The following is a 22,365-nucleotide window of genomic DNA, read 5'->3' as shown; positions in this document are numbered from 1 at the left end:
TTTGTGTTGTTGATGTTGCAAGTGATTTGTTTTATTGTGGTTTGGCACCTGTGATATATTTCAGGTATTTAGGGAACGAGGATTGTTATAGCTTTTTTCCATTGCATATAGACATTTATTGCCAGACATTAAACATCCATAATCGTACTAAGTTGAATGTCTTAATATATCTTATTTGGAATTCTTGAATCCACCAACATATCAATGCCTTTATATATCTTGTTTGGAATTCTTGAATCCACCAACATATCAATGCCTTTATATATCTTGTTTGGAATTTTTGAATCCACCTACATATCAGTGCCTTTATATATCTTGTTTGGAATTCTTGAATCCACCAACATATCAATGCCTTTATATATCTTGTTTGGAATTCTTGAATCCACCAACATATCAATGCCTTTATATATCTTGTTTGGAATTCTTGAATCTGCCAACATATCAATGCCTTAATATAAATTATTTGGAATTCTTGAATCCACCAAATTATCAAAAGCTCTGAAATAAAACCTCATGGTCATTTTGATCGCATTTGACAAATTTTCTTGGTCAGAAAGACCATTAAAAAAAGTATGTATTGATATTATTAGCTCCAAATTAGTACCTAATGAATTACATTTTAATCTTATTTTTTTGTTTGGTTTATTTCCATGTATTAGAAGCAGTTTGCTGTCCATAACTCCATTAACTCTAAATTAAAGATAGAAACAATAACGGCAGGAAACATTTTTTGTGGGTATTTTAACTAATAGTTTTTCTTGCATTCAGCTACAAATCCCATGGAAGAAATTTTTGGCCTAATCAAAAAAGGTGTCAGGCTGCGGAATGTGAAGGACTCTGATAATCCGGATAAAGACAAGCAAACAATAGAACGCCCTCTACAGGCGCCAAGTAACGGACACATGCAGATGCTTGTGGAGAGTTTGACCAGGATTCATCATTACACACGGGAAAGTTCACCGGAATCAGATGACAGCGATGATGGGGAGTTTGAGGATTAGTAGATATGCATCTACTGTTGTAGCTCAATAATTCAAACATTAATTATTTGAACATTTACTTTTCATGCTTAGATAATTGAAAATTGCATTTTTGTCTATCACCTGTAACAAATACTTCCACCTGTCACAAATCTTTCTGAAAATATCAGAATTACAAACTTTTTGGAAACAAACAATAGAACTGTTTCTAGGCCAACAACAGAATTAATGTTTTTCATTAAATGCTCTGTTTTGTTTAATCTTTTTGCATTTTGTGGATGTAAAAGTAAATTCTATGGGAAGCCATGTACCTATATTCAGTAAATATTAAATGAAAATGATGCTTTATTCAGCTGATATAATTAGGAACTGTTTAATCCATGGTAGTTGCAAGAGCCAACAGTTGTTCATATCACTTTAGTAAATGTGCACTTATGCAGATAAAATGTTTATACTCAAAATGTATGAAGAAGATATATATTTAAGCCTTCAGTTTAAAAACCAAAATATAAATTGTACATGACCGCAGTGTCATTGCTTGAAAGATGACTATTTTTCACTTTTCCATTGACATGGACTTGACAGCAGTGTCATTGCTTGAAAGATGACTATTTTTCACTATTCCATTGACATGAACTTGACGAAAGCCTCTTTTAATGGTCAGATAAGGAATAAATCTTTGGTAAACAAATTTTTCATATTTTTTGTAAAACAAAATGATGTAAATGAAAAATCTGCTTTTCCTGCTGAATATTATCAAAAATCTTAAGAGTGATCAGAGTTAGATTGTTCAATATCACTGACTGTATTATCTCTCTTGACTTTGAATAAGTTCACTGTTATGTGTTATATTTCTAAACAAGCCAGCCATCAATAGCCATAAATCTATTGATTTAACAGTCAGTTAAATAAAATTAAGGGTGTATTTTGTGCAGTATGTAATGACAGGCTGGATCAAACAATTTCATAAGAAGAAATGTACAGAAAATATAGATCAACACCTAACCTCTATGCAAACAGAAAGCATCATTAAGAGCTTTACAAGTACTGCCAGATCTGAATTTCTTCTAATCCTTTTGCAAGTGATTAAATATTTCTAACTCCTACTAGATGATGGAACCTCTATTAGACATGTATTATGGCAACAGCTGTGGCACCAGCTTAATTTACAATATTGGATAAAATGGTGATGGGAAGGGGGAGAGAGAAAGAATATTAAACAAAAAGTACTTCCCTTTCAAAAGGTACCAGAGGTATAGAAATCAAAACTGAAAGTAGTGTTCATTGTAGCTTTTTCATAACTAATTGTTGAAGAAGAAACACAAACAACAAATATGAACCCTTTACTGGGCATCAGTCAGAAGGTTTAACTGCTTGATTTGCATAGGATTTATTCATTAATTCATTAATTATGCATCTTGTTTGAGCTTGCTTCTTGTGCAGTAAGCATATATTTTATAGAGGGAAACTTGTGTTGTGGACTTGGGATGTGCATTGGATATACTTTATTTCAGCTTGGAAGGGATGAAATGGTTAGTTGCCCTGGCAACCAAATCGAACCTAGATTGTGATATAGTGATCACAAATTACTTATTTTATTAGTCATTTATATTAAGATTACCATATTCTTGCCAAATTGGTCAAGGTGTGAATTGTTTCCATTTGTAATTGAGAACAGTGAGATTTTCTAATTATTTGACATGGATTGCCCATGCTCCACCAAACAGAAGCACAACAGGTGTTTTATTTTCAGTGAAATGTTCAGGTTGAGCACTTTATGCCAGTAAAGTTTTGGTGTTATATTCTGTGTTTATATACTTCTTGAATCTACTCACATGGACTTAACATTTCAAATATAAGAAAATATTTTGGTCTAACTTTCAGTTTGTTGAAATTTATTCCAAATAACATGGTTACTATGTAACAAAAAGGCAGTGATAATATTAAGATATTAACACTGAATTTATACCATATCTCCCAAATATGAAAACCTGTGTTCATGTTCAAAATAATTATGAAAGAAAACTGAAGAATGACAATCAATTCATAGGTGATAAAAGTAGTATTATCAGCCCGATGCATATTCATTGACATGCATGCATATGCACATATTATTTTGGTCGAGGCAAGAGGAATATACCACGATGACTTCTGATGATGAATCAAGCTCAAGTATCCTAAGATTAAAATTTTATTGAGAAAAACTGACAAGTATGCATTCGTACATACATACATACATACATACATACATCTCAGCTGGCTTATTTAAAATTAAACAGTCAAGTCATATAAAAATAAAATTGTGTGAAAATCAAATTTCAAATGGTATGCAAGAGAGCAATTTTTATCACATTTTTGGACACAGGAAATTTTTCATACATAGCAAAAAGGGCAAACTGGTATAATTATCTTTCAGCCAAAGAAAACACTTTTGATAAAATAACATATAGGATGTACTTTTAAAAGTAAAGAACAAACAAGCTTCCACTCATTGAAGTAATCTTTATTAAATGCAACAATACTATATGAAATAAACATATCATTGCACAGTTTTATGTATGTTTTTTTATTGATTTGGACAATGGGGAAAGGATGCTAGAAAGGTCAGGGTGGTGGATTGTAGACAAATATGGTAGGAACATTCATTTATTTATATTTATATTTATATTTATTTTTGACTGCTGAGTGCCAGACATGTCAAACAGTAAGGATTATTAAAAAATATGAACTGTTGTTTACAAAATTAATTTTAGAAAATGTCTTCTTAAACCATGAAATAGTCCCAAGGATCAATGTCAGAAAAACTACTCATAAGTAATGAAAGGAACAAAGACCATATATTCAACTTTCATTTCACATTGTCATTTTGTGGATTACAAAGAAAATGAACACATCTTATGTTTATTCTGGCATCGGGACATATTTATTTTTGAGAATCATTGAACACTTTATTGTGAGAATATAATCATTAATGAAGCATGGAAAAACATTAGATCATTTTCAATCCAGATGAACATTAAGAGGAAGGCTATCTTGATTGGAGGTGGTTAGTGGTGCTGAAATTATGACAGTCTAAAAAATCTCATATTTGACTAATAAAGCGCCTGTTAACTTATCACATTTTTGAAAAACAATGACAAAAAGCACATCATTGGATGTCTTTAAACAAATATTTAATACAATCAGAAATATAGTACTAAAACTATATTTCAGAGTCATTAGACTTCCAGGTAAAGATTATTTTGAATTTCTTTGAAATAAATCTTGAATAAATAGGACATTGTAATGATCCATATATTTTGAAATAATCCTCAGCAACAACTTTATGAAATGATAACGACTGGAAAAATTGTTTTATTTGCCTTCAACTATTTAAACAGTTACCTTCATAATATGTGCCCATTGCATGCGTGACATATAAACAAATCATACTTTAATTTTTCCCATTTCACTAAAATTTTGATTTACTAGCAAAATTATGTTATGCCTGCTGCAAGGATGTCTTTTAATTGCATGAGCAAGTCTAGTAATAGTCTTTACCAAATTGGATTATTTACAATTGTATTATTTTCTGTATTATATATATATTATATTGCATATACTGTATTCTTTAAATCTGAAACCAGCCACATTTTCTTTTAAGCAAAATCTTGAAATTAAAATTTAAACGATTTGTCATGTATACCTCAGAATATTTTTATATGTATGTACTATGATCATTGTTGTAGTTGAGTAAGTTGTTCATAGACCAATGTGAAATTAAATTTATCCCATCTGTATCCATTATCTGTGAAGAAATATGATGTTAGCTTAGTTTTATCGTTTTGTGAATTTTCTGTGCCTATTGGTTTCCTTGTGTTTTTAAATATAGATTAATATTGAGGACTTCATTATTCCATGCTAATTAGTATTGCAATTAATGAATACATATTTTAAAACTTTTTAAAAGTCCACATTGGTTTTTGGTCATATCTTTCTGCTGAAATGACAGATATGAACTTGAGAAGTAAAACCATAGCAGTGCCATACTTTGACAGATATGAACTTGAGAAGTGAAACCATAGCAGCATAGCAGTGCCATACTTTGACAGATATGAACTTGAGAAGTGAAACCATAGCAGCATAGCAGTGCCATACTTTTAGCCTCATTCCAGAGTTTGCTCCAATATGCCTCTTTTTTTGGTGAAACCTTGATAACAGTAAGTTGCATTAGCTGAAATAATGGCATATTCCCATGTATATTATCAAGAATGTTTGAACTGTACTATTCAAAATTTTTAATGACTTCACGTCACTACCACCAAATGTAGAGTTCATGTTTAAAAATGGCACACATGCTATTACATACATCTGTCTAGTGTATGTTTTACAGAACAGTTGTTTTAAACCTGAGAATAAATTTGCTTCTTATTCATTTTCTATCAGCAATGATAGCTATGCTTACACAAACTTCATTTAGATTCTAATGGGTATCTTACTCATATTCGTCATGAAAAGTGTCATAAAGCATCATTATGCAGTAAAGGGGATGGTGTCAACAGGTGTCATTTTGCAGTAAAGGATTGGTGTCAGCATGTGTCAGTTTTGCAGTAAAGGGGTTGGTTTCAAAAGTCACCATAATGAAGTAAAGGGGCTGGTGTCAACAGGTGTCATTATGCAGTAAAGGAGTGGTGTCAGCAGGTGTCATTTTGCAGTAAAGGGGTTGGTGTCAAAAGTCATCATTATGCAGTAAAGCGATTGGTGTCAACAGGTGTCATTTTGCAGCAGTGGGTTAATGTTAAAGGGTGTAATTATGTAGTAACGGGGTTGGTGTCAACATGTGTCATTTTGCAGTAAAGGGGTTGGTGTCAAAAGACATCATTATGCAGTAATGGGGTTGGTGTCAAAAGTTTTATGCAGTAAAGGGGTAAGTAGAATATAATGAAAGATTATATAAGGAATTATGTAATACAGTTCATATAAATTTGGAGATAGGTATTATATCATTTAATAGTCCACTGGACTATTTACATTCAACATCAAAGCATTCTGGTAGCCCAGACCTGGTATTCTGGTAGCCCAGGCCCAGTATTTGGTGGCCATGACCTGGTGTTCTGGTAACCAACCCTCAGCATTCTGGTAGCCCAAGGCCCAAGGTTCTGGGCGCAAGACTTATCAGGTGATGCACTTTATTACCTGATAGTCATTGTTGATGGGATATCCTTTTTATAAACAGACCTGTTGTAGCTGCTGATGTTACAGTTGTCCTTTTTTATTATTGAACTGTTTTAGTATGTAAAATTCAATGTGCTGTTAGTCCAGTGTTAATTTTTGTTGTTGTTGTTGTGGGGTTTAATGCCATTTTTCAGCACATGATAGGCCATGCATGGCGGCCAGTATTAATGGTGGAGGAAGAACCCGGAAAAACCCTGGGAAGAACCACCGACCCATGAGAAGCTACTGGCAAGCTTTCTCACATACCCACATTGCGTATCCTAGACTCGAACCCATGCAGACAGAGATGAGATGGCAGTGATCCATAACAGAGATCGCTTTAGATCACTCGGCCACTTGGGGCCCCTGTTAATTTTTAAGTTTGATTTAATTAATTATTTCATTTGTTAAATTTATTTTGGTTTGCTAGGATAACAATTATACAATGTTAGAAAAGTTCAAAATTTTCTAGAAAACACATAGTATTTGAACTCCAATATTTTACCTTTTTGTTGAAAAATATTGACTTGTAGTTAATTTTGAACTTTGCAATTTATATATATGTATGACCCCTATGATCCATATAACTTTTGAATAGCATTATAACAATATAGGTGATATATTATGCATATGTCTCAACGTAATTATGGAAAAATATTTCTGGTTATTTGACACATAGGATTTAGGCTTATTTTTAAATTTGGAGTCATCTCAGTGGCATGCTACTATAAGTGACAGTGATCTACTTTGCATGTATTTTGCATTACGCCAGAGATCGACATTCATTGCTCAAGTGACTATGCAAGGGAGTGGGGTCACTTGGGCCAAGTAAAAAGCATATACCTTCATCAATCACTGCCATCTCACCTCTGTCTATCATGGATTCAGGTCTTGGGGCTCAGCTATTGTGGGTATGAGAGAAGGCTTGTCAGTAGCTTCACGTTGGTGTTTGGTTCTTACCGTGGATTTCCAAGGGTTTTCCTCTACTAGTTATACTGGCCACCATCTATACCTATCATGTGCCGAAATAAACTATTAAACCCAAAACAATGAAAATAACAGATATGGAAGTATTTTGGATTATGCCATCTCAGCTTTCATTGCCTTAGTGAATATGCAAGGATTTTGGATTATGCCAATGTGGAACCAGTGAGACATAACATTCTACAGATTTCTTGTTTAATAATTTGCAGCATTTACCTTGTACTTGAATTTTTAATAATTCTAGCATTTGCTTTGACCATGAACTTTTAGTAATTTCTTGGAATTATGTCTTGGCTTTTTAGATTTATGAATATATTGGCCTTGATATCCAAAAAATAACACCATTGAAGGATTACAGATGATTGGCTTTCACAAATTTGAGTTGTATATTAATGTTTGATAAATTTGAGTTGTATAACAATGTTTTGTTTCTTTAGATTGATATTAGGTTGTGATTGCTGTATTTTCTCTTTGTATGGAATGTTTTTTGATTCATATAAATGTGTAATCAGTGATTATTCTGTGATATATATACAGTAAAACCTGTCTTGAAAGACCACTGCTATGTGAGACCACCTGTCTTGTGAGACCACATTCTCAGTGCACAAATTTATTGATTATATAGGATTGTGACCTGTTATGAGAGACCACCTGTCTTGAGAGACCATAATTTTTTGGCAAAAGAGGTGGTCTTTCAAGACAGGTTCTACTGTATAGGTAAAAATGAAATTATATGTAAAATTATTAATGTCTTTCAGTTAAAAATTAATGTATACTTATGTCAATTAATTTCTCCCTCTATCTCTTGTGTGTGTGTGTGTATATATATATATATATATATATATATATATATATATATATATATATATATATATATATATATATATATATATATATCAGCACAAAATATGCATGATTGTGTTGGAGTTTATTAAAGCCTTTACATACAGACATACACACACATACACACACCCACACACCCTGTGCATATCAGTAAAAAGCAGCTATAGCTGTAACTAATTTTTGGGTGTCAGAAATTATAAATAATCTAGACCAGAAACTTTCACGTCTGTAGCAACAAGAAAAGAATGGACTAAAACAGTTGTTATTTGAATATGAGCACTTTTGTCCAGATGATTAAACATAACAAATAAAATCTACTGTGATGTTGAAATTCTAGATTCCACACCTGTGAAACAGCATCATTAAAGGATGAACCCTCTCAAACAAGAATGTTTGAAATAAATATTCAGTATTTGCTGGAGAATGTTTTTATAGAACTGAGTAAAAGTGACTGGAGTTCACCATTTTTTGTGTCCCAAACCCAGGTAATATTTTCCTCATGTGAATTGACTATAGAAAAGTGAATAGTGTGACCAGGACAGATTCATTTCCATTGCCAAGAATCATTGACTACATTTATAAAATTTGAAATGTAAAATATGTCACCAAATTAGACCTTTTGAAAGGATTCTGGCAAATTCCATTGATAGAAAGGGCAAATGAACTTTTGGCATTTGTGACTTCAAATGGACTTTATCAATATAAAGTGATGCCATTTGGGATGAAGGGTTTGCCTTGTACTTTTCAACATTTATTGATGTTGTTGTTGTGGGGTTTAACGCCATTTTTCAGCACATGATAGGCTATACATGGCAGCCAGTATTAATGGTGGAGGAAGAACCCGGAAAACCTCCAGGAAAACAACCACCGACCCACGAAAAGCTACTGCCAAGCTTTCTCACATATCCACATTGGCCGAATCTGAGACTCGAACCCATGCAGCCAGAGGTGAGATAGCAGTGATCCATACTATCCATGCTATAGACCACTCGGCCACTCACTGCCCCCAAACAACATTTATTAAACATAATTGCATCTGTTCTAGGTAACTGTAATGTTTACATCAATGATGTTATCATCTACAATGACACTTGGAAAGATCATTTGGAGTCGATTAGGAAATTTTTTGATAGACTCCATGATGCAAATTTGACAATTTATCCCAACCTGAGTTTTATTATGTTTGTATTACATTTTGTTGTGGGACATGGACAATTTAAACTGATAGATGCTGAAGTCAAGGCTATCTCTGAATTCCCTATCAGTACAAAGTAACTGATGTGATTTTATGGTATGGTTTGATATTATGAGAAATTTTGCTCCAATTGTTCCTTAATTTCTGAACCCCTGACCAATTTGTTGAGTTAAAAAACCAAGTTTCATTGGTCTGAAAAATGTCTGGAGGCTTTTGATAAGTTAAAGGCTTTATTAAGAGTGCAACTGTAGTTCTTTCAGCCCCAAATTTCAGTCAATCATTTAAATTGTCTGTTGATGCAAGTGATGTTGGGTTCGGTACAGTATTGATTGAAGAAGATAAATTTAGTGTAGATCAATCATCCATTGTGCTATTTTTCTAAAAAGTTGAATAAGCACCAGAGAAATTACTTAGAAGGAACGTTTAGCTTTGACATCGCAACACTTTGAAGTGTATATTAGCTCCTCTGATTATTATAATTAGTGATTACACACAGCTTACTTTAATTAGCAATATGTTAAACAAATTATTATGTGGAGTTTGATGTTGCAGGAATCCGATATTGACATCAGACACATCGAGGGAAAGGACAATTTAATAGCAGATGTACATTCACATATATAGAAATATTATGTTGTTGTATACTTTTTGTGATTCATAAAGACTTCATGTTATGTAAATTGTTATCACATGTATATTTGACTATATAAGAAAGCTTTATTGGTGGTGCTCTACAGTACTGTATTTTGCTTAGGGCTAGAATTTTAAAGAAAAAGAATTTCTCCTTTTTTCCTCACTGTTTATACTGGCTATTGAAAAAAGACCTTGAATATCTTAGGTATAGTTCAAAGAACCTTTAATTCCCTTTATTTTGTTGTATGATAGATAGGTATAGTATGGGTTATAGAATATACGGCTTGGCCTTACTCAACATGTTCACCTTTCAAAAGGGTGCTAGCTCAACTTGGTCATTTTCACTTCCTGAAATTCAGATGTAAATTATATAAAAAGGAGCTATTAACTTTTTTTACATTTTATATATTTGGTAATTCATTCATTGCACTTTCAGAAGCTGGTATTGTCTAGTCTGGCAAATTCATTTTCCCTATTTTAATAGCTGCTAAGGATAGTGTACTTTAGACAAATTCAGGCTGATTTTTGTTCTAAATGCAAACAACTTCACCTTACATATGTCACTCTCTGAAAAGTACATAATAACTGGTGAATGACCACATTATATCATTTCTTTATGAGGGAGGGTGTTATGTATATTTAATTTGCATTGTTTGTTATTTTTTAAAATGTTTTATTAAATGCTATGGGTTATGTAAAATTGTATTATGTAGCTGACATTGTCCAAAATCAAGTTCATTGTTCACCTGACCAGAATCATTGATTTTTTTAAAATTTATTCTGTAAACAACTAATACATAGCTAATATTTTCTCTGACTGTGGGTTTAATATTAGGATCGTTATCAATAGAAGTTAACATATTTGTCTTGGTCTGAATCAAGGATATTGTGTTTACCTTGTTCTTTATTATAATTTTAGGAACAGACCTGATTATAACTAGAAATGAACTTTTGGCCTTCATCCTGGTTATTCTTTTTTGTCTTATTTTTTTATAAATTTTGTTTACTGGAAAAATATCTACAGTAACATCTGGATAGAAATCATTTTCATTGTTGTATTGTGATTTTAATTTGAGTGAAATTATATATTATTCTTGGGAAATACAAAGCGCTCTATAATAGTCATGGAAAGAGACATTAACTGAGAAATATGGTGAATTAAAACAAGGGTTATATTACTGTTATTCAACAAAAGACTGTTGGCGCATCAATACAATTCAGGCCATTGATACATTAGAGATTACTGGCCACTACAGCCACATCAATACCTTCAACATTGGAAATTATTTGAAATACATGTACCACTAAAATGTATACATAACTTTATCGTTTGAACTTGTGTTAGTGCTTCTAGGATTATTTGGGATTTAAGTTTCAATACCATAAGATTTTTTTTATTAACATTTTCAAATTGGATTCTATGGAAAAAACTTATTTGTTTAATTTTACAAAGCTTGCTGCTTGTCACTCTTTTCTATTATTTATTTTAAGACCATAGAGTCACAATTAACACTAATTCATATCCATCATACCAGCTCACTTCAGATGTCAACAGCTGAGTGTATAATAGGGCTGGAGGTAGACCACAGTATTGGTAGTGTACAATGTCAACAACCAGAGTGTAATTCTGACAGTCACAAAATACACAACCAGTGCTGATACCCACATAACATACACCCATTGTGATTCTGATATCTATGAAACATAAAATTAGTGTGATTAAAATATCCACATGACATACAACCAGTGTGATCATGATATCCATATAACATAATCCCTGTGATCAAGATATCAGTATAACATACAACCTGTGCAATTGTAATACCCACATAACATACAACCAGTGTGATTGTAATATCCACATAACATACAACCTGTGTGATTGTAATATCCACATAACATACAACCAGTGTGATTGTAATATCCACATAACATACAACCAGTGTGAGATTATGATATACAGTGCTGTCAGGCATTTCTGCACACTTAAGGTTTCCGTCTCCAATACAGAAGCAAAGCGCATACTGAATTTGGCCAGTTGACAAACAAATAATACAGCAATGCTTACCATTTCAAAAGAGGCAATTGTCACCAGAATATTCTGCTGAAAATAATATTAATTTTAGACATAGGGGATTCTGCCCCTGTGTTTTCCTGATGTGCGGTCTGTCTGCCTATTCTGCACACAGCTTTGAAAAGATGTAATGTATATCCATTGGGCTATAGAAATGAAATACATTACTTTGGACTGTTTCTGTCAGCAGCTCAGTCGACTAATTAGGTGAGGTTTATAGCTAGTTTTATGAAATTGAATGTAAAAATGCCACTAAATGGCAAGAGATATTAAACAAACTAAACCAATCTTGTAAAAAAGTTAGTAAAGTTCAAGAGTTAAAAATTAAGCTACTGTGTGGAAGAGTAACAACAATGAATAGGATGAAATGTGTTTACAATGTCTTGTTGATGGGGAAAAATTGCTAAATTTAGAAACAGGTGCATTAATTTCTTGAGAATTTACGTTCCAGCGACAAGTTGACACGTTGGGTAGCAACTGATTTTGTACATGTCGGACAACTTCTGGCAAAATTGGAAACTTGGATTAAATTGCAGTATTGTTTAAAGGTATACATTTCCATCTTTTATATGATGTATTTATTGGTATGATTCTAAAAGATACATAGTAAATCGGATTTACTGGGTTACCAGTTCAAGAAGGTCATGGAGTGGGTCTTCATGTTGACATTTAGAAATCAAACTTTCATATGTATTTTGAGTCAGAATGTGGGTTATTTATTTACACTTTATGAATATCACTTTCCTTAATTAAAGCATGATCATTCTTTCTTAATACAAAACGGATTTTTGAACAAAAATAATACATGATTCAGTGTATACAAAAATGACATATTGTTGCGCAGAATTACCTGACATGCATAATTGGCTGATATGGTGATACAAATAGTAAACAACCAGTGTGATTATGATATCCACATAATGTACAACCAGTGTGATTATGATATCTCCATTATGTACCACCAGTGTGATTATGGTATCCACACAATGTACAGCCAGTGTAATTACACTATGCACATAGTGTACAGACAGTGAGAGTATGATATCCACACAATGTACAAGCAGTGTGATTATGATATCCCCATAATGTACAACCAGAGTGACTATGTTGTCCACATAATGTACACCCATTCTGATTATGATATCCACATAACATACAGCCAGTGTGATTATGATATCTCCATAATGTACAACCAGTGTGAGATATGATATCCACATGATGTACAACAAGTGTGATTATGATATCCGCATAATATATAATCAGTATGATTATGATATCCACATAATGTACAACCAGTTTGATTATGATATCCAGTGTGATTATATCTTCATAATGTACAACCAGTGTGATTATGATATCCACACAAGATAAAACCAGTATGGTTATGATATCTACATAACATACAATCAGTGTGATTATGATTTCCACATAACATACAACCATTGTGATTATGATATCCACATAATATCCAACCATGGTGATTATGCTATCCACATAACATACAACCAGTGTGATTATGATATCCATATAACATGCAGCCTATGTGATTATGATGTCCACATAATGTACAACCAGTGTGATTATGATATTTCTATAATGTGCAACCAGTGTGATTATGATATCCACATAACATGCAACCAGTGTGATTATGATATCCACATAACATACAACCAGTGTGATTATGATATCCACATAACATACAACTGTGTGATTATGATATCCACATGACATACATTCAGTGTCAGTATGATATCCACCAATGTACAGATAGTGTTATTATGATCTCCACATAATTTGCAACCACTTGATTATGAGATCCACAAAACATACAAGTGTAATTTTAATATCCACGTAACATATAACCATTGTGATTATGATAGCCTCATAATGTACAACCATCGTGATTATGATATCTATGTAATGTACAACCACTGTGATTAAGATTTCCACATAATTTACAACCAGTGTGATTATGATATCTATATAATGTACAGCTAGTGTGATTATGTTGTTCACATTTTACAAATATTTGCTCTTAAAATAAGTAACAGAAAAGAATGAAAGACAACAAGCTTTATAAAATTTAACATATAATTTATTTCCCTAGAGTACACAGTGAAAATGAGAAAAAAGAACTTATGGTATTGCGAATGAACTCCCAAAATAATCCAAGAATTACAGACACAAGTCCTAAAAATTTTATGTCCTGAATAAAACTCAGTACAAGTCCAGAATAAATCCAAAAACTGATGGTGATGATGGTTCTGTGGTAGATTACAAAGTTGTTGATGTATCAACAGTCCATTGTTGAATCACAATAATATAATTCCAGGTTTGAATTGACTATAAATTCCAGTGAATGTCTCTATCCCAGAATTTTATCAGAGCACTTTTGTATTTCCAGAGAAAATAATCAATTGAATTTAGTTATTTGAAAAAAAAAATAGATTTCAGCCCAAAATTACTGGTCACAACATTTAATACAACTTAATTGTGCTATGACTTAAAGCCTGGATGAAATATTCCTCTCAGCTACAAGATTATATAGTCCTCTACTTGACCTCACGTCACAATTAGCATTTTCTATAATAAGAAAAAAACTATTACCTAATGGAAAATAACCTTCTAGAATGATCCTAATGTTTACAGAGTAAAAACCATAACCGGGATTACACTCAAGAAATTCCAAAATGTAGACCAAAAAAAAAACATGTTTACTTCTTCTGTTATTAATAATCCAAATATTAAGCCCATACACAGAGAGAAAAATGTAGCTATATATTAGTTGTTTCCACAAAATTAAAAAAAAAACAATCAGGTCAAGCAGAAATGAACTCAATTTTGGATAAAATCAAGTCCAACATACAAAGTTACATTACAATAGCATGTAATGAAATAAATAAAAAATTTAAAAAATGTAACTAACAAACTATGTAAATTAAATATTCATAACAACATAATGTAAAAGCACTGTGATTATGACATCCACAAAAAAGACTTTATGATTCGTATCTCTGCTACCAATACATCTTAATTCATATTAAATAATTATGCTGTTAAATAATTATGCCATTAAGATTTTGTTACACACTTGGCATCCATTTATACTTGCACAGATTCCTCGAATAATCTAGATGTAAGCCAAACTTCCAGATTGTAATATCTGCAAAGTATAACATTCTCCGTATAATTCAGCATGTTCACAGTTCATGTTCCAGTTGAATGAACCTGACTTTAAGAATACTGCTTTGTCAGTCTCCACTGGTGATGCATCAAAAGAAAGGTCACAGTTGTGGTTATTGTGCATGTTTATGTTTATGGGGATTTTTAACATGACTTGAACAATTTTAGCCATATTACTACGATGTCTGCGGATGCGGGAGGTCATGGGTTCGATTCCCGGCCGAATCATACCAAAGACTTACAAAAATGGTACTAACAGCCGCCTCGCTTGGCCCTCAGCATTAAGAGGTGAGTGTTAGGGCTGGTTGACCTGGTGTCAGAATAATGTGACTGGGTGGGACATCATGCTACATGTCTGAGGCATGATGCCTCAGTGTTAGACATCACTATAAACTGCCACACTGCAGATATTGTAGCGATATGACTAAAAAATAGTTAAAGCTACGTTAAAAATCCTAATCACACACACACGCACACACGATGTCTGCAGTGTTTGCAGTTTATATTAATGTTTAGCACAGGGGTATCTTGCTGCAGATATGTAGCATCATGTCCCATCCAGTCACATTATCTTGACACCTGACCGACCAGTCCTAACACTAACCTCTTAATGCTGAGTGCCTAGCAAGGCACCTGCTAGTACAATTTTTATTAGTCTTTGGTATGACTCTGCTGGGGTTCAGAACCCGTGACATCCCACATTCAAGGTGGATGCTCTAACCACTTAGGACACAGGAGCAGTCATTTTGGGTTAATAAAGCCATGATAATTATATAAAAAAAAATTAAATTATAATAGTGATCATAATTACAAATGAAGCATCAATCATATTTAAATACTAGGCAGATAAGCATAATTTTTTTTAATGGCTTAGTACAAGCATTTTAACACTAATTAATTTGTCCCAGTGTGTGTCAGGAATCTAGCAGCTAAGTTTGAAACAAATTTCAGTTTTATGATTTATATTGGTGTAATGTAGAAACATGGGATGGAGATTTCCAGTGAGATTCAGTTATGAGGGTTTTCGTTTTACTGTGAAAAACTTATTTAAAGGAAGAACAATTGAATACTCCCCCCATATATATATATATATATATATATATATATATATATATATATATATATATATATATATGAAGATATCCACATATGCAAAAACTACAATTTTCTGAACCTTAAACATGTACTATAAATAGAAATCTGCCTTTTTTAATTTTTTTCTTTACATGAAAACTTAACAAAAGTGTTTTTTCCCATGAAATTTTGTTTCTTTTAATTTGGTTTTCATGCTGTCAGCACTTTGGCAAATGCATACAGAAAATAATTATTTTTGCATTTTTGTTTTTATTTTTATTATTATTATTATTATTATTATTATTATTATTATTATTATTATCTCTATTGGTCATAGACCAGAATTGTTAGTGGGATTAGGGTTCAACATCTGGCATCCATTAGCACAAGTTTATTTTAGCCACTCTAAACTATTAACGGGATTGCCACAAAACTTAGAAACACAATATTCCGGAGATCTTTAATTGGTCTTAAATCTTGTTACTGCCACAACCGTTGTTTGTATCTTTGTGGAATTTTCACTAAAAAGCCAGTCGTGTCTGAACGGTCCTCAATAAAAATAGTTATTATCTACCGCTTTATATGGCCACCTTGGTGTCCAGCTTGAAAATCTTGTTGTCACTACTCATTCAGGATATGCTGTGATGTCTAGAAGGTCCTAAATGAACATGGTGCCCAATGGTTATGATGTACAGTATTGCCAACGCATTGGCCATCTTCAAAGTTTTTGTCATGACCCCTCAATGGATGGTCATATCCGAATGAGATTTTCACTAGAATATGGTTCGTCGTAACGATACGTGTACACTTTCCTTGGGATTTATCTACAGTGTTTATCAATGATACAAAGTTGCAACCATGTCGACATTATACAGTAAATTCCTCGGTGACATGGTACACATACTGTGGTGTGTTATGTTAAGTTTTTGTTGTTTTTTCTTTAAGATACTATGATGTTCTAAAAGTAGATTAGTAATAATTAAATATGAAAATGAATGTCCAAAGGCCTCTCTCTGTCTCTGTCTCTGTCTGTCTGTCTGTCTGTCTCTCTCTCTCTCTCTCTCTCTCTCTCTCTCTCTCTCTCTCTCTCTCTACCATCGTAGCAAGATACGTGCTAAAATCTGAAATGACGAACGTACAGGATTTTCGTTTGTCATCCCATGATCTATCTGGACTTAAGAATAATGGTTTAAGTTAAGTCGAATTGACCAAAGGATATATATATATATATATAGAGAGAGAGAGAGAGAGAGAGAGAGAGAGAGAGAGAGCGCAGTGGCGTAACTAGGAAGGTGCGGACCGTACTGGCGGTACCATTTACCCAGATAATGCCCAAATACTAGTAAAACCAAATACTGCCAAAATATAAATAAACACAAATAATGACAGTCAAGCGCTGAATTAATGAAATCATCCTTGGTTCTTTCGAGTTCTGTGTTGTAACGGATAAGCAATTGCATTGAGAAAGGCAAAATACTGCGTCTTTTTGGTAACTCTGACGCTGTAAAGGTGATTACATTCATATACAATTGTAAATGTAAAGTCAAGTTAGAATTAAAATAATGTTATATTTTATATTATTTTATTAAAGTGGCGAAATACATTAAAATAGCAATTATTTCCGAAATACAGATGTATCTGTCATACAACTAGCAATAAAAGCAGTTACAACCTTATATAATTTGTTTCACAATGCATTTATTAATTGGGTACATGTACATGTTAGAAAATGTTTATTAACTATTGGTGCTTTATATCTGTTATCCGTTCAGCTCTTGGTCTTTTCCGTTGGCCCAGTGTTTTTCGGTCGCTTGCACTTGTATGTTGCATCTGATGGACATAGCTGGACTCAGCTACTGTGGCGATCGCTACAGTAAATTTCTTGAATTTTTTTTCCTTCTCCGTTACACTCTTTGAGTGCCAGGTTTGTTTTTCCAAAAGAAATAAAATAGACTGATCAAAAAGCCTATAGTTGCCAGCACCTTACAAAGCTCGACGTAGGACTATGATTGTGCGCTTTTGTAACGGAAGACAATTTGTCTATAAGTTCAGTGAGCTTAAGCTGTTTCCACTGAGTGGCTTGTTTTAAGCGATTGTTCAGGGACTCTGCATTGTTATTGGTCCACAACTTAAGAAATATCTGATTTTATGGTTGATAAACATGTTTTAACATTTTACCTTTGAAACGTGTTTCATAATAACTTTTTAAATCTCGGATATTTATCGAAATATACGCTTTGAAAACTCGAGGTTGTCTTTACTAAAAACTAAGCCGCCTTTGTCTTCAGTGAAGATTATATTTATAATCTTCTCTATTTGTATCATCAGAAACATTTCTTTTTTAAGAAAATGCCTTATGTTATCTTTCAACAGATATATTGCTTTGGGGAAATTGTTTGTTAAATAATTTCTTTTGAGTCTAGTTTTTCTCTAACATGTAAAAAGAAATGGTGATAAGTACGCTACTCACCATCTCAGTGAAGACAAAGAGGTCATAGAAAAATTGGATACTGGCGCTTCTTCACTTGAAAGCGTTTTAAATAGTTCGTCATTTTCCAAGAACCTGTTTCCTGGATTTTCCTTAACTTGTTACCACAAAGCAAGATAGAGGCAGTCTCCACCACCGCTTGTCTTGGTGGTGGTGGTGGGGTGGGGGGGGGGAGAGGTCCAGTTATGTTGTCGACGTAATTACCCATCATGTCAGCCGCGACTGGATCAATGCCTGGCAAATAAGACGTTGACTCTTCTTGAATTTGTAATTTCACTTTGAACATTAGCTCTCGCTGAAAAGTCTCCTTTAGATTCTCTGTGTTTTTTGACGCAGTCGCCTAGAGAGAAAAGAAAACTGCATTAAAATAGTCGATAAATACTGGAATTAAGCTTGTTGTCTTCACTTTATTCTTGTTGCGTTTTGTAAGGGCCTACATTTTAGGTTACAATTTAAAACATCTGCAGAAACTTCCTTGTGAGTATATATTTTATATGTACATATTGTAAGTAGAAAAACTAACTGCGCAAAGGCGGTGCAGAGAATTTATATACTTGCAATACTGGAAAATATTTACAGTTGACACAAAATGAATATAAATTGTCTATGTATCATATTTAGATGCAAAGAAAAGAAAATTAAACTAAATCTATTATGTCTTTTTCTTATCTCTTTATAATGTGTAGCAAATTTGTAACAAGCTATACTAAAGAAAATAGTCCAATATTATTATCCAATAACCTTTGTTGAATTATCTTTGCTTGTCTTTGTATGTGTTTACTTTTATGACCGATATTGTTATAATTCATCATATCTTTCTTTCAGATTTAGAATCAATTTACTGCATTATTATTAAATGAGATGAAATATGTAACAAATAGTGATAAACAGATTCCAATTTTTGTTTGATCTAATCCTTTGGTTGGTTTGACTTAACATTTACCATCGTTCATAAGTTCAGAGACATCATAGGATGACACAGGCGAAAATCCTCAATGCTCGTCTTTTCATAGACTTTTTTCTCCCGTGTCATGCAACGATGGTCCAGAGAGAGAAAGGAGGGGAAGGCATTTGGACATTTTCATATCTAATTAATAATAACAGATTTTTAGATCATTATAATAGATCTAAGAAACAACAACAACAGCAAAACATTAAATACTAGTACATCACAGTATCTATTCTATGTAGCCGAGAAATTTACCGTATAATGTCAACTGGATTTGCGACTTTGTATTATAAATTATATAAATACTTGAGATAAATCCCAAGGAAAATGCGCACACACCGTTACGAAGAACTATATTCTTGTAGGTTACTTGGTGTAAGTCAAATTTCAAGGTTATCATCCATCCCAAATTCTTTTTCTTTCTCACTTCAGATTTATACCTAGTTTTTTTCCGTTATGCATTAGGGAAGGGGGAAACAAAAAAGCAGAAAGGATTGCAGTCAAAATTTGTACCGTTTTAAATTCATTTAGAAAACGGGGATTATTAATACTTTTTATCGTTATTTTCATACGTCACTAATGATTAATGAATGGAAATTCATCATTGATCTAGAATCAACAGCACACGGTTGCGAGAATCTATATATATGCATATTAATGCGCCATGAGGGAATTCAGTGGTATCAGTATATCAAATTGCTTTATGCCAAAACTTTTAAAACCATGTTATTTTTAAATGTATAAATATTAAAGACGGAACTCACATTAGAATTTTAACTTTCAAATCATTTTGGGGGCCCCGAGTGGCCGAGTGGTCTAAAGCGCTTTCAGTTACAGATCACCGCCATCTCACCTCTGTCTGCGCAGGTTCGAGTCTCGGATTCAGCCAGTGTGGGTATGTGAGAAAGCTTGCCAGTAGCTTCTCGTGGGTCGGTGGTTCTTTCCGAGGTTTTCCTGCGTTCTTCCTCCGCCATTAATACTGGCCGCAATGTATAGCCTATCGTGTGCTGAAAAATGGCGTTAAACCCAACATTAACAACAAATCATTTTGTCGCCATGGTTTCATCTTCTTTTTATTTTAATTGGTACAATAGACATTGTTGCCATTCATATGTTGCAAATTTTGCAACTGTATCTATATACTGACTTTAAGAAAAGAGTTCAAGGCCACATCAGGCTGAAATAGTATTATACATTAGACTGCCCTATCTTCCAAAAATAGCATGGTTTTAATATTATATTCTCTATTAAGATTGACATTTGTCAGAAAGTGCTAACATTTTTGTTTGGCTGAAGGAAGAAATGTTCCAAAGTTGTAAATTCGAAGATGTTGAATATTTCCGACCAGTCCTAATACTGACCTCTTAATACTGAGCCCCAGCGAGGCAGCTGTTAGTACCATTTTTGTAAGTCTTTCTTATGACTCGGCCGGGGATCAAACCCACACGACCTCCCGCATCCGAGGCAGACGCTGTAACCACTAGGCCACATGAACGGTTCAGATGAAAAGAACCTTACAGCAAATTAATCATGTGAACAGTGAACAGGATTTAATTTCGAGAGGAATTACACATAACAGTGGAATTTCGAGAGGAATTACACATAACAGTGGAATTGAGTGGCTGTGTAAAAGGACATAATCTCACAATACTCAACGTACGATATTCTGGAGTGCAGTAGCAATTAAGGTTCTGGCACTGTGCCTTACCAAGGAATATTGCATGATAATTTAACAGATATGGCCGAAGAGGTCGAAACAAGACAAAATGTTATGTTGATTATATTCGATTAGATAAAGTTAAATGTTTATAAAGTCAAAAGTGATGTTAAGGATTTAAAATTGAAGGATAAGGAAAGTAACTGAAAGAGAAAAAGACATCAGAAGTGAAGATAAAGAAAGAAAAAAAAGTATGACAATAAAATTGTTGAAAATAGCTTCCACTCCTAGCAACGTTCCTGTATAATTTGGCCAAATAGCAACATCCCACATTAGTATTGTTATTTATAGTTTTATTCTTGTTGTTTTAGTGGGATATTAGTTTTATGTCACATATGCTGACATGAAAATTTAACAATTGCAATGAGCAAAGGCACAAACACATACTATTTTGACTTGCATGGGGAAAAATTATAATTCGATAGTTGTGTAGAAATGTCAGTGGAGACAAAGTGGACCATAAAACATTACCGAAATGGAGGTTATAGAATCATAACGGTGTCCCTTATTAAGAACAAACTGACTAAAGTAAAATATGAGACCGTTTCTAAATAAAGGCTATTAGCAGTGAATTAGACACTGGAGAATATCGTTTTAATTAGCCTTGTTTGAAAAAATGATAATCGTCCAACAGTATGAAGCTAATTTAATTTAATTAACGAGTTTTAAAAGTTTTAAATTAAAATTAAGTATTAAGTCCAGCTGTAAAACAAGACAAACTTGCTGTGACTAATAACGGTATGCCTTTATTGTGTCACAACCTTCAATAAACAATTAAATACAATCTTCTGATCAACTTATTGCATTGGGAATCACTTGCATTTAATGACACATCATCAGCAAACATTATTCATCTCTCGCTCTCTCTCTCTCTCTCTCTCTCTCTCTCGATGGAAGAAAGGATGAGCAGGGGATATTCTTGTTCAATGTAAAATAATTAGTGCCTGTTATTATTGTGTTCACAACTTTATAATTTGGTACCATTATAACGAAATCGATTTAATATTTTTTTCCTGTCGCTGAAAATTTCTATTTGTCATGATATAGTCTCT

At 33.1% G+C, this 22,365-nt stretch overlaps 1 protein-coding gene across 2 annotated transcripts in view; it reads left to right on the top strand.

Moving 5' to 3' along the window:
• Positions 1–22,097, top strand: part of LOC149800820 (junction-mediating and -regulatory protein-like) — a 99,101-nt gene extending 77,004 nt beyond the window's left edge. For both annotated transcript variants that reach the window (XM_089954816.1, XM_089954815.1), the window contains exon 10: positions 769–22,097. In XM_089954816.1, coding sequence (XP_089810942.1) covers positions 769–1,001 — 233 coding nt within the window. In that variant the 3' untranslated portion in view covers positions 1,002–22,097. The remainder of the gene's footprint in view (positions 1–768) is intronic.
• The last annotated feature ends 268 nt before the right edge of the window (positions 22,098–22,365 follow it).

This window comes from Sinohyriopsis cumingii, chromosome 4 (genome assembly GCF_028554795.1).
Source record: "Sinohyriopsis cumingii isolate HCF-2022 chromosome 4, ASM2855479v2, whole genome shotgun sequence".
Lineage (NCBI taxonomy): Eukaryota > Metazoa > Mollusca > Bivalvia > Unionida > Unionidae > Sinohyriopsis > Sinohyriopsis cumingii.
The sequence above is the reverse complement of the archived record's forward strand: the minus strand, read 5'-3'. Positions and strand labels throughout refer to the sequence as shown.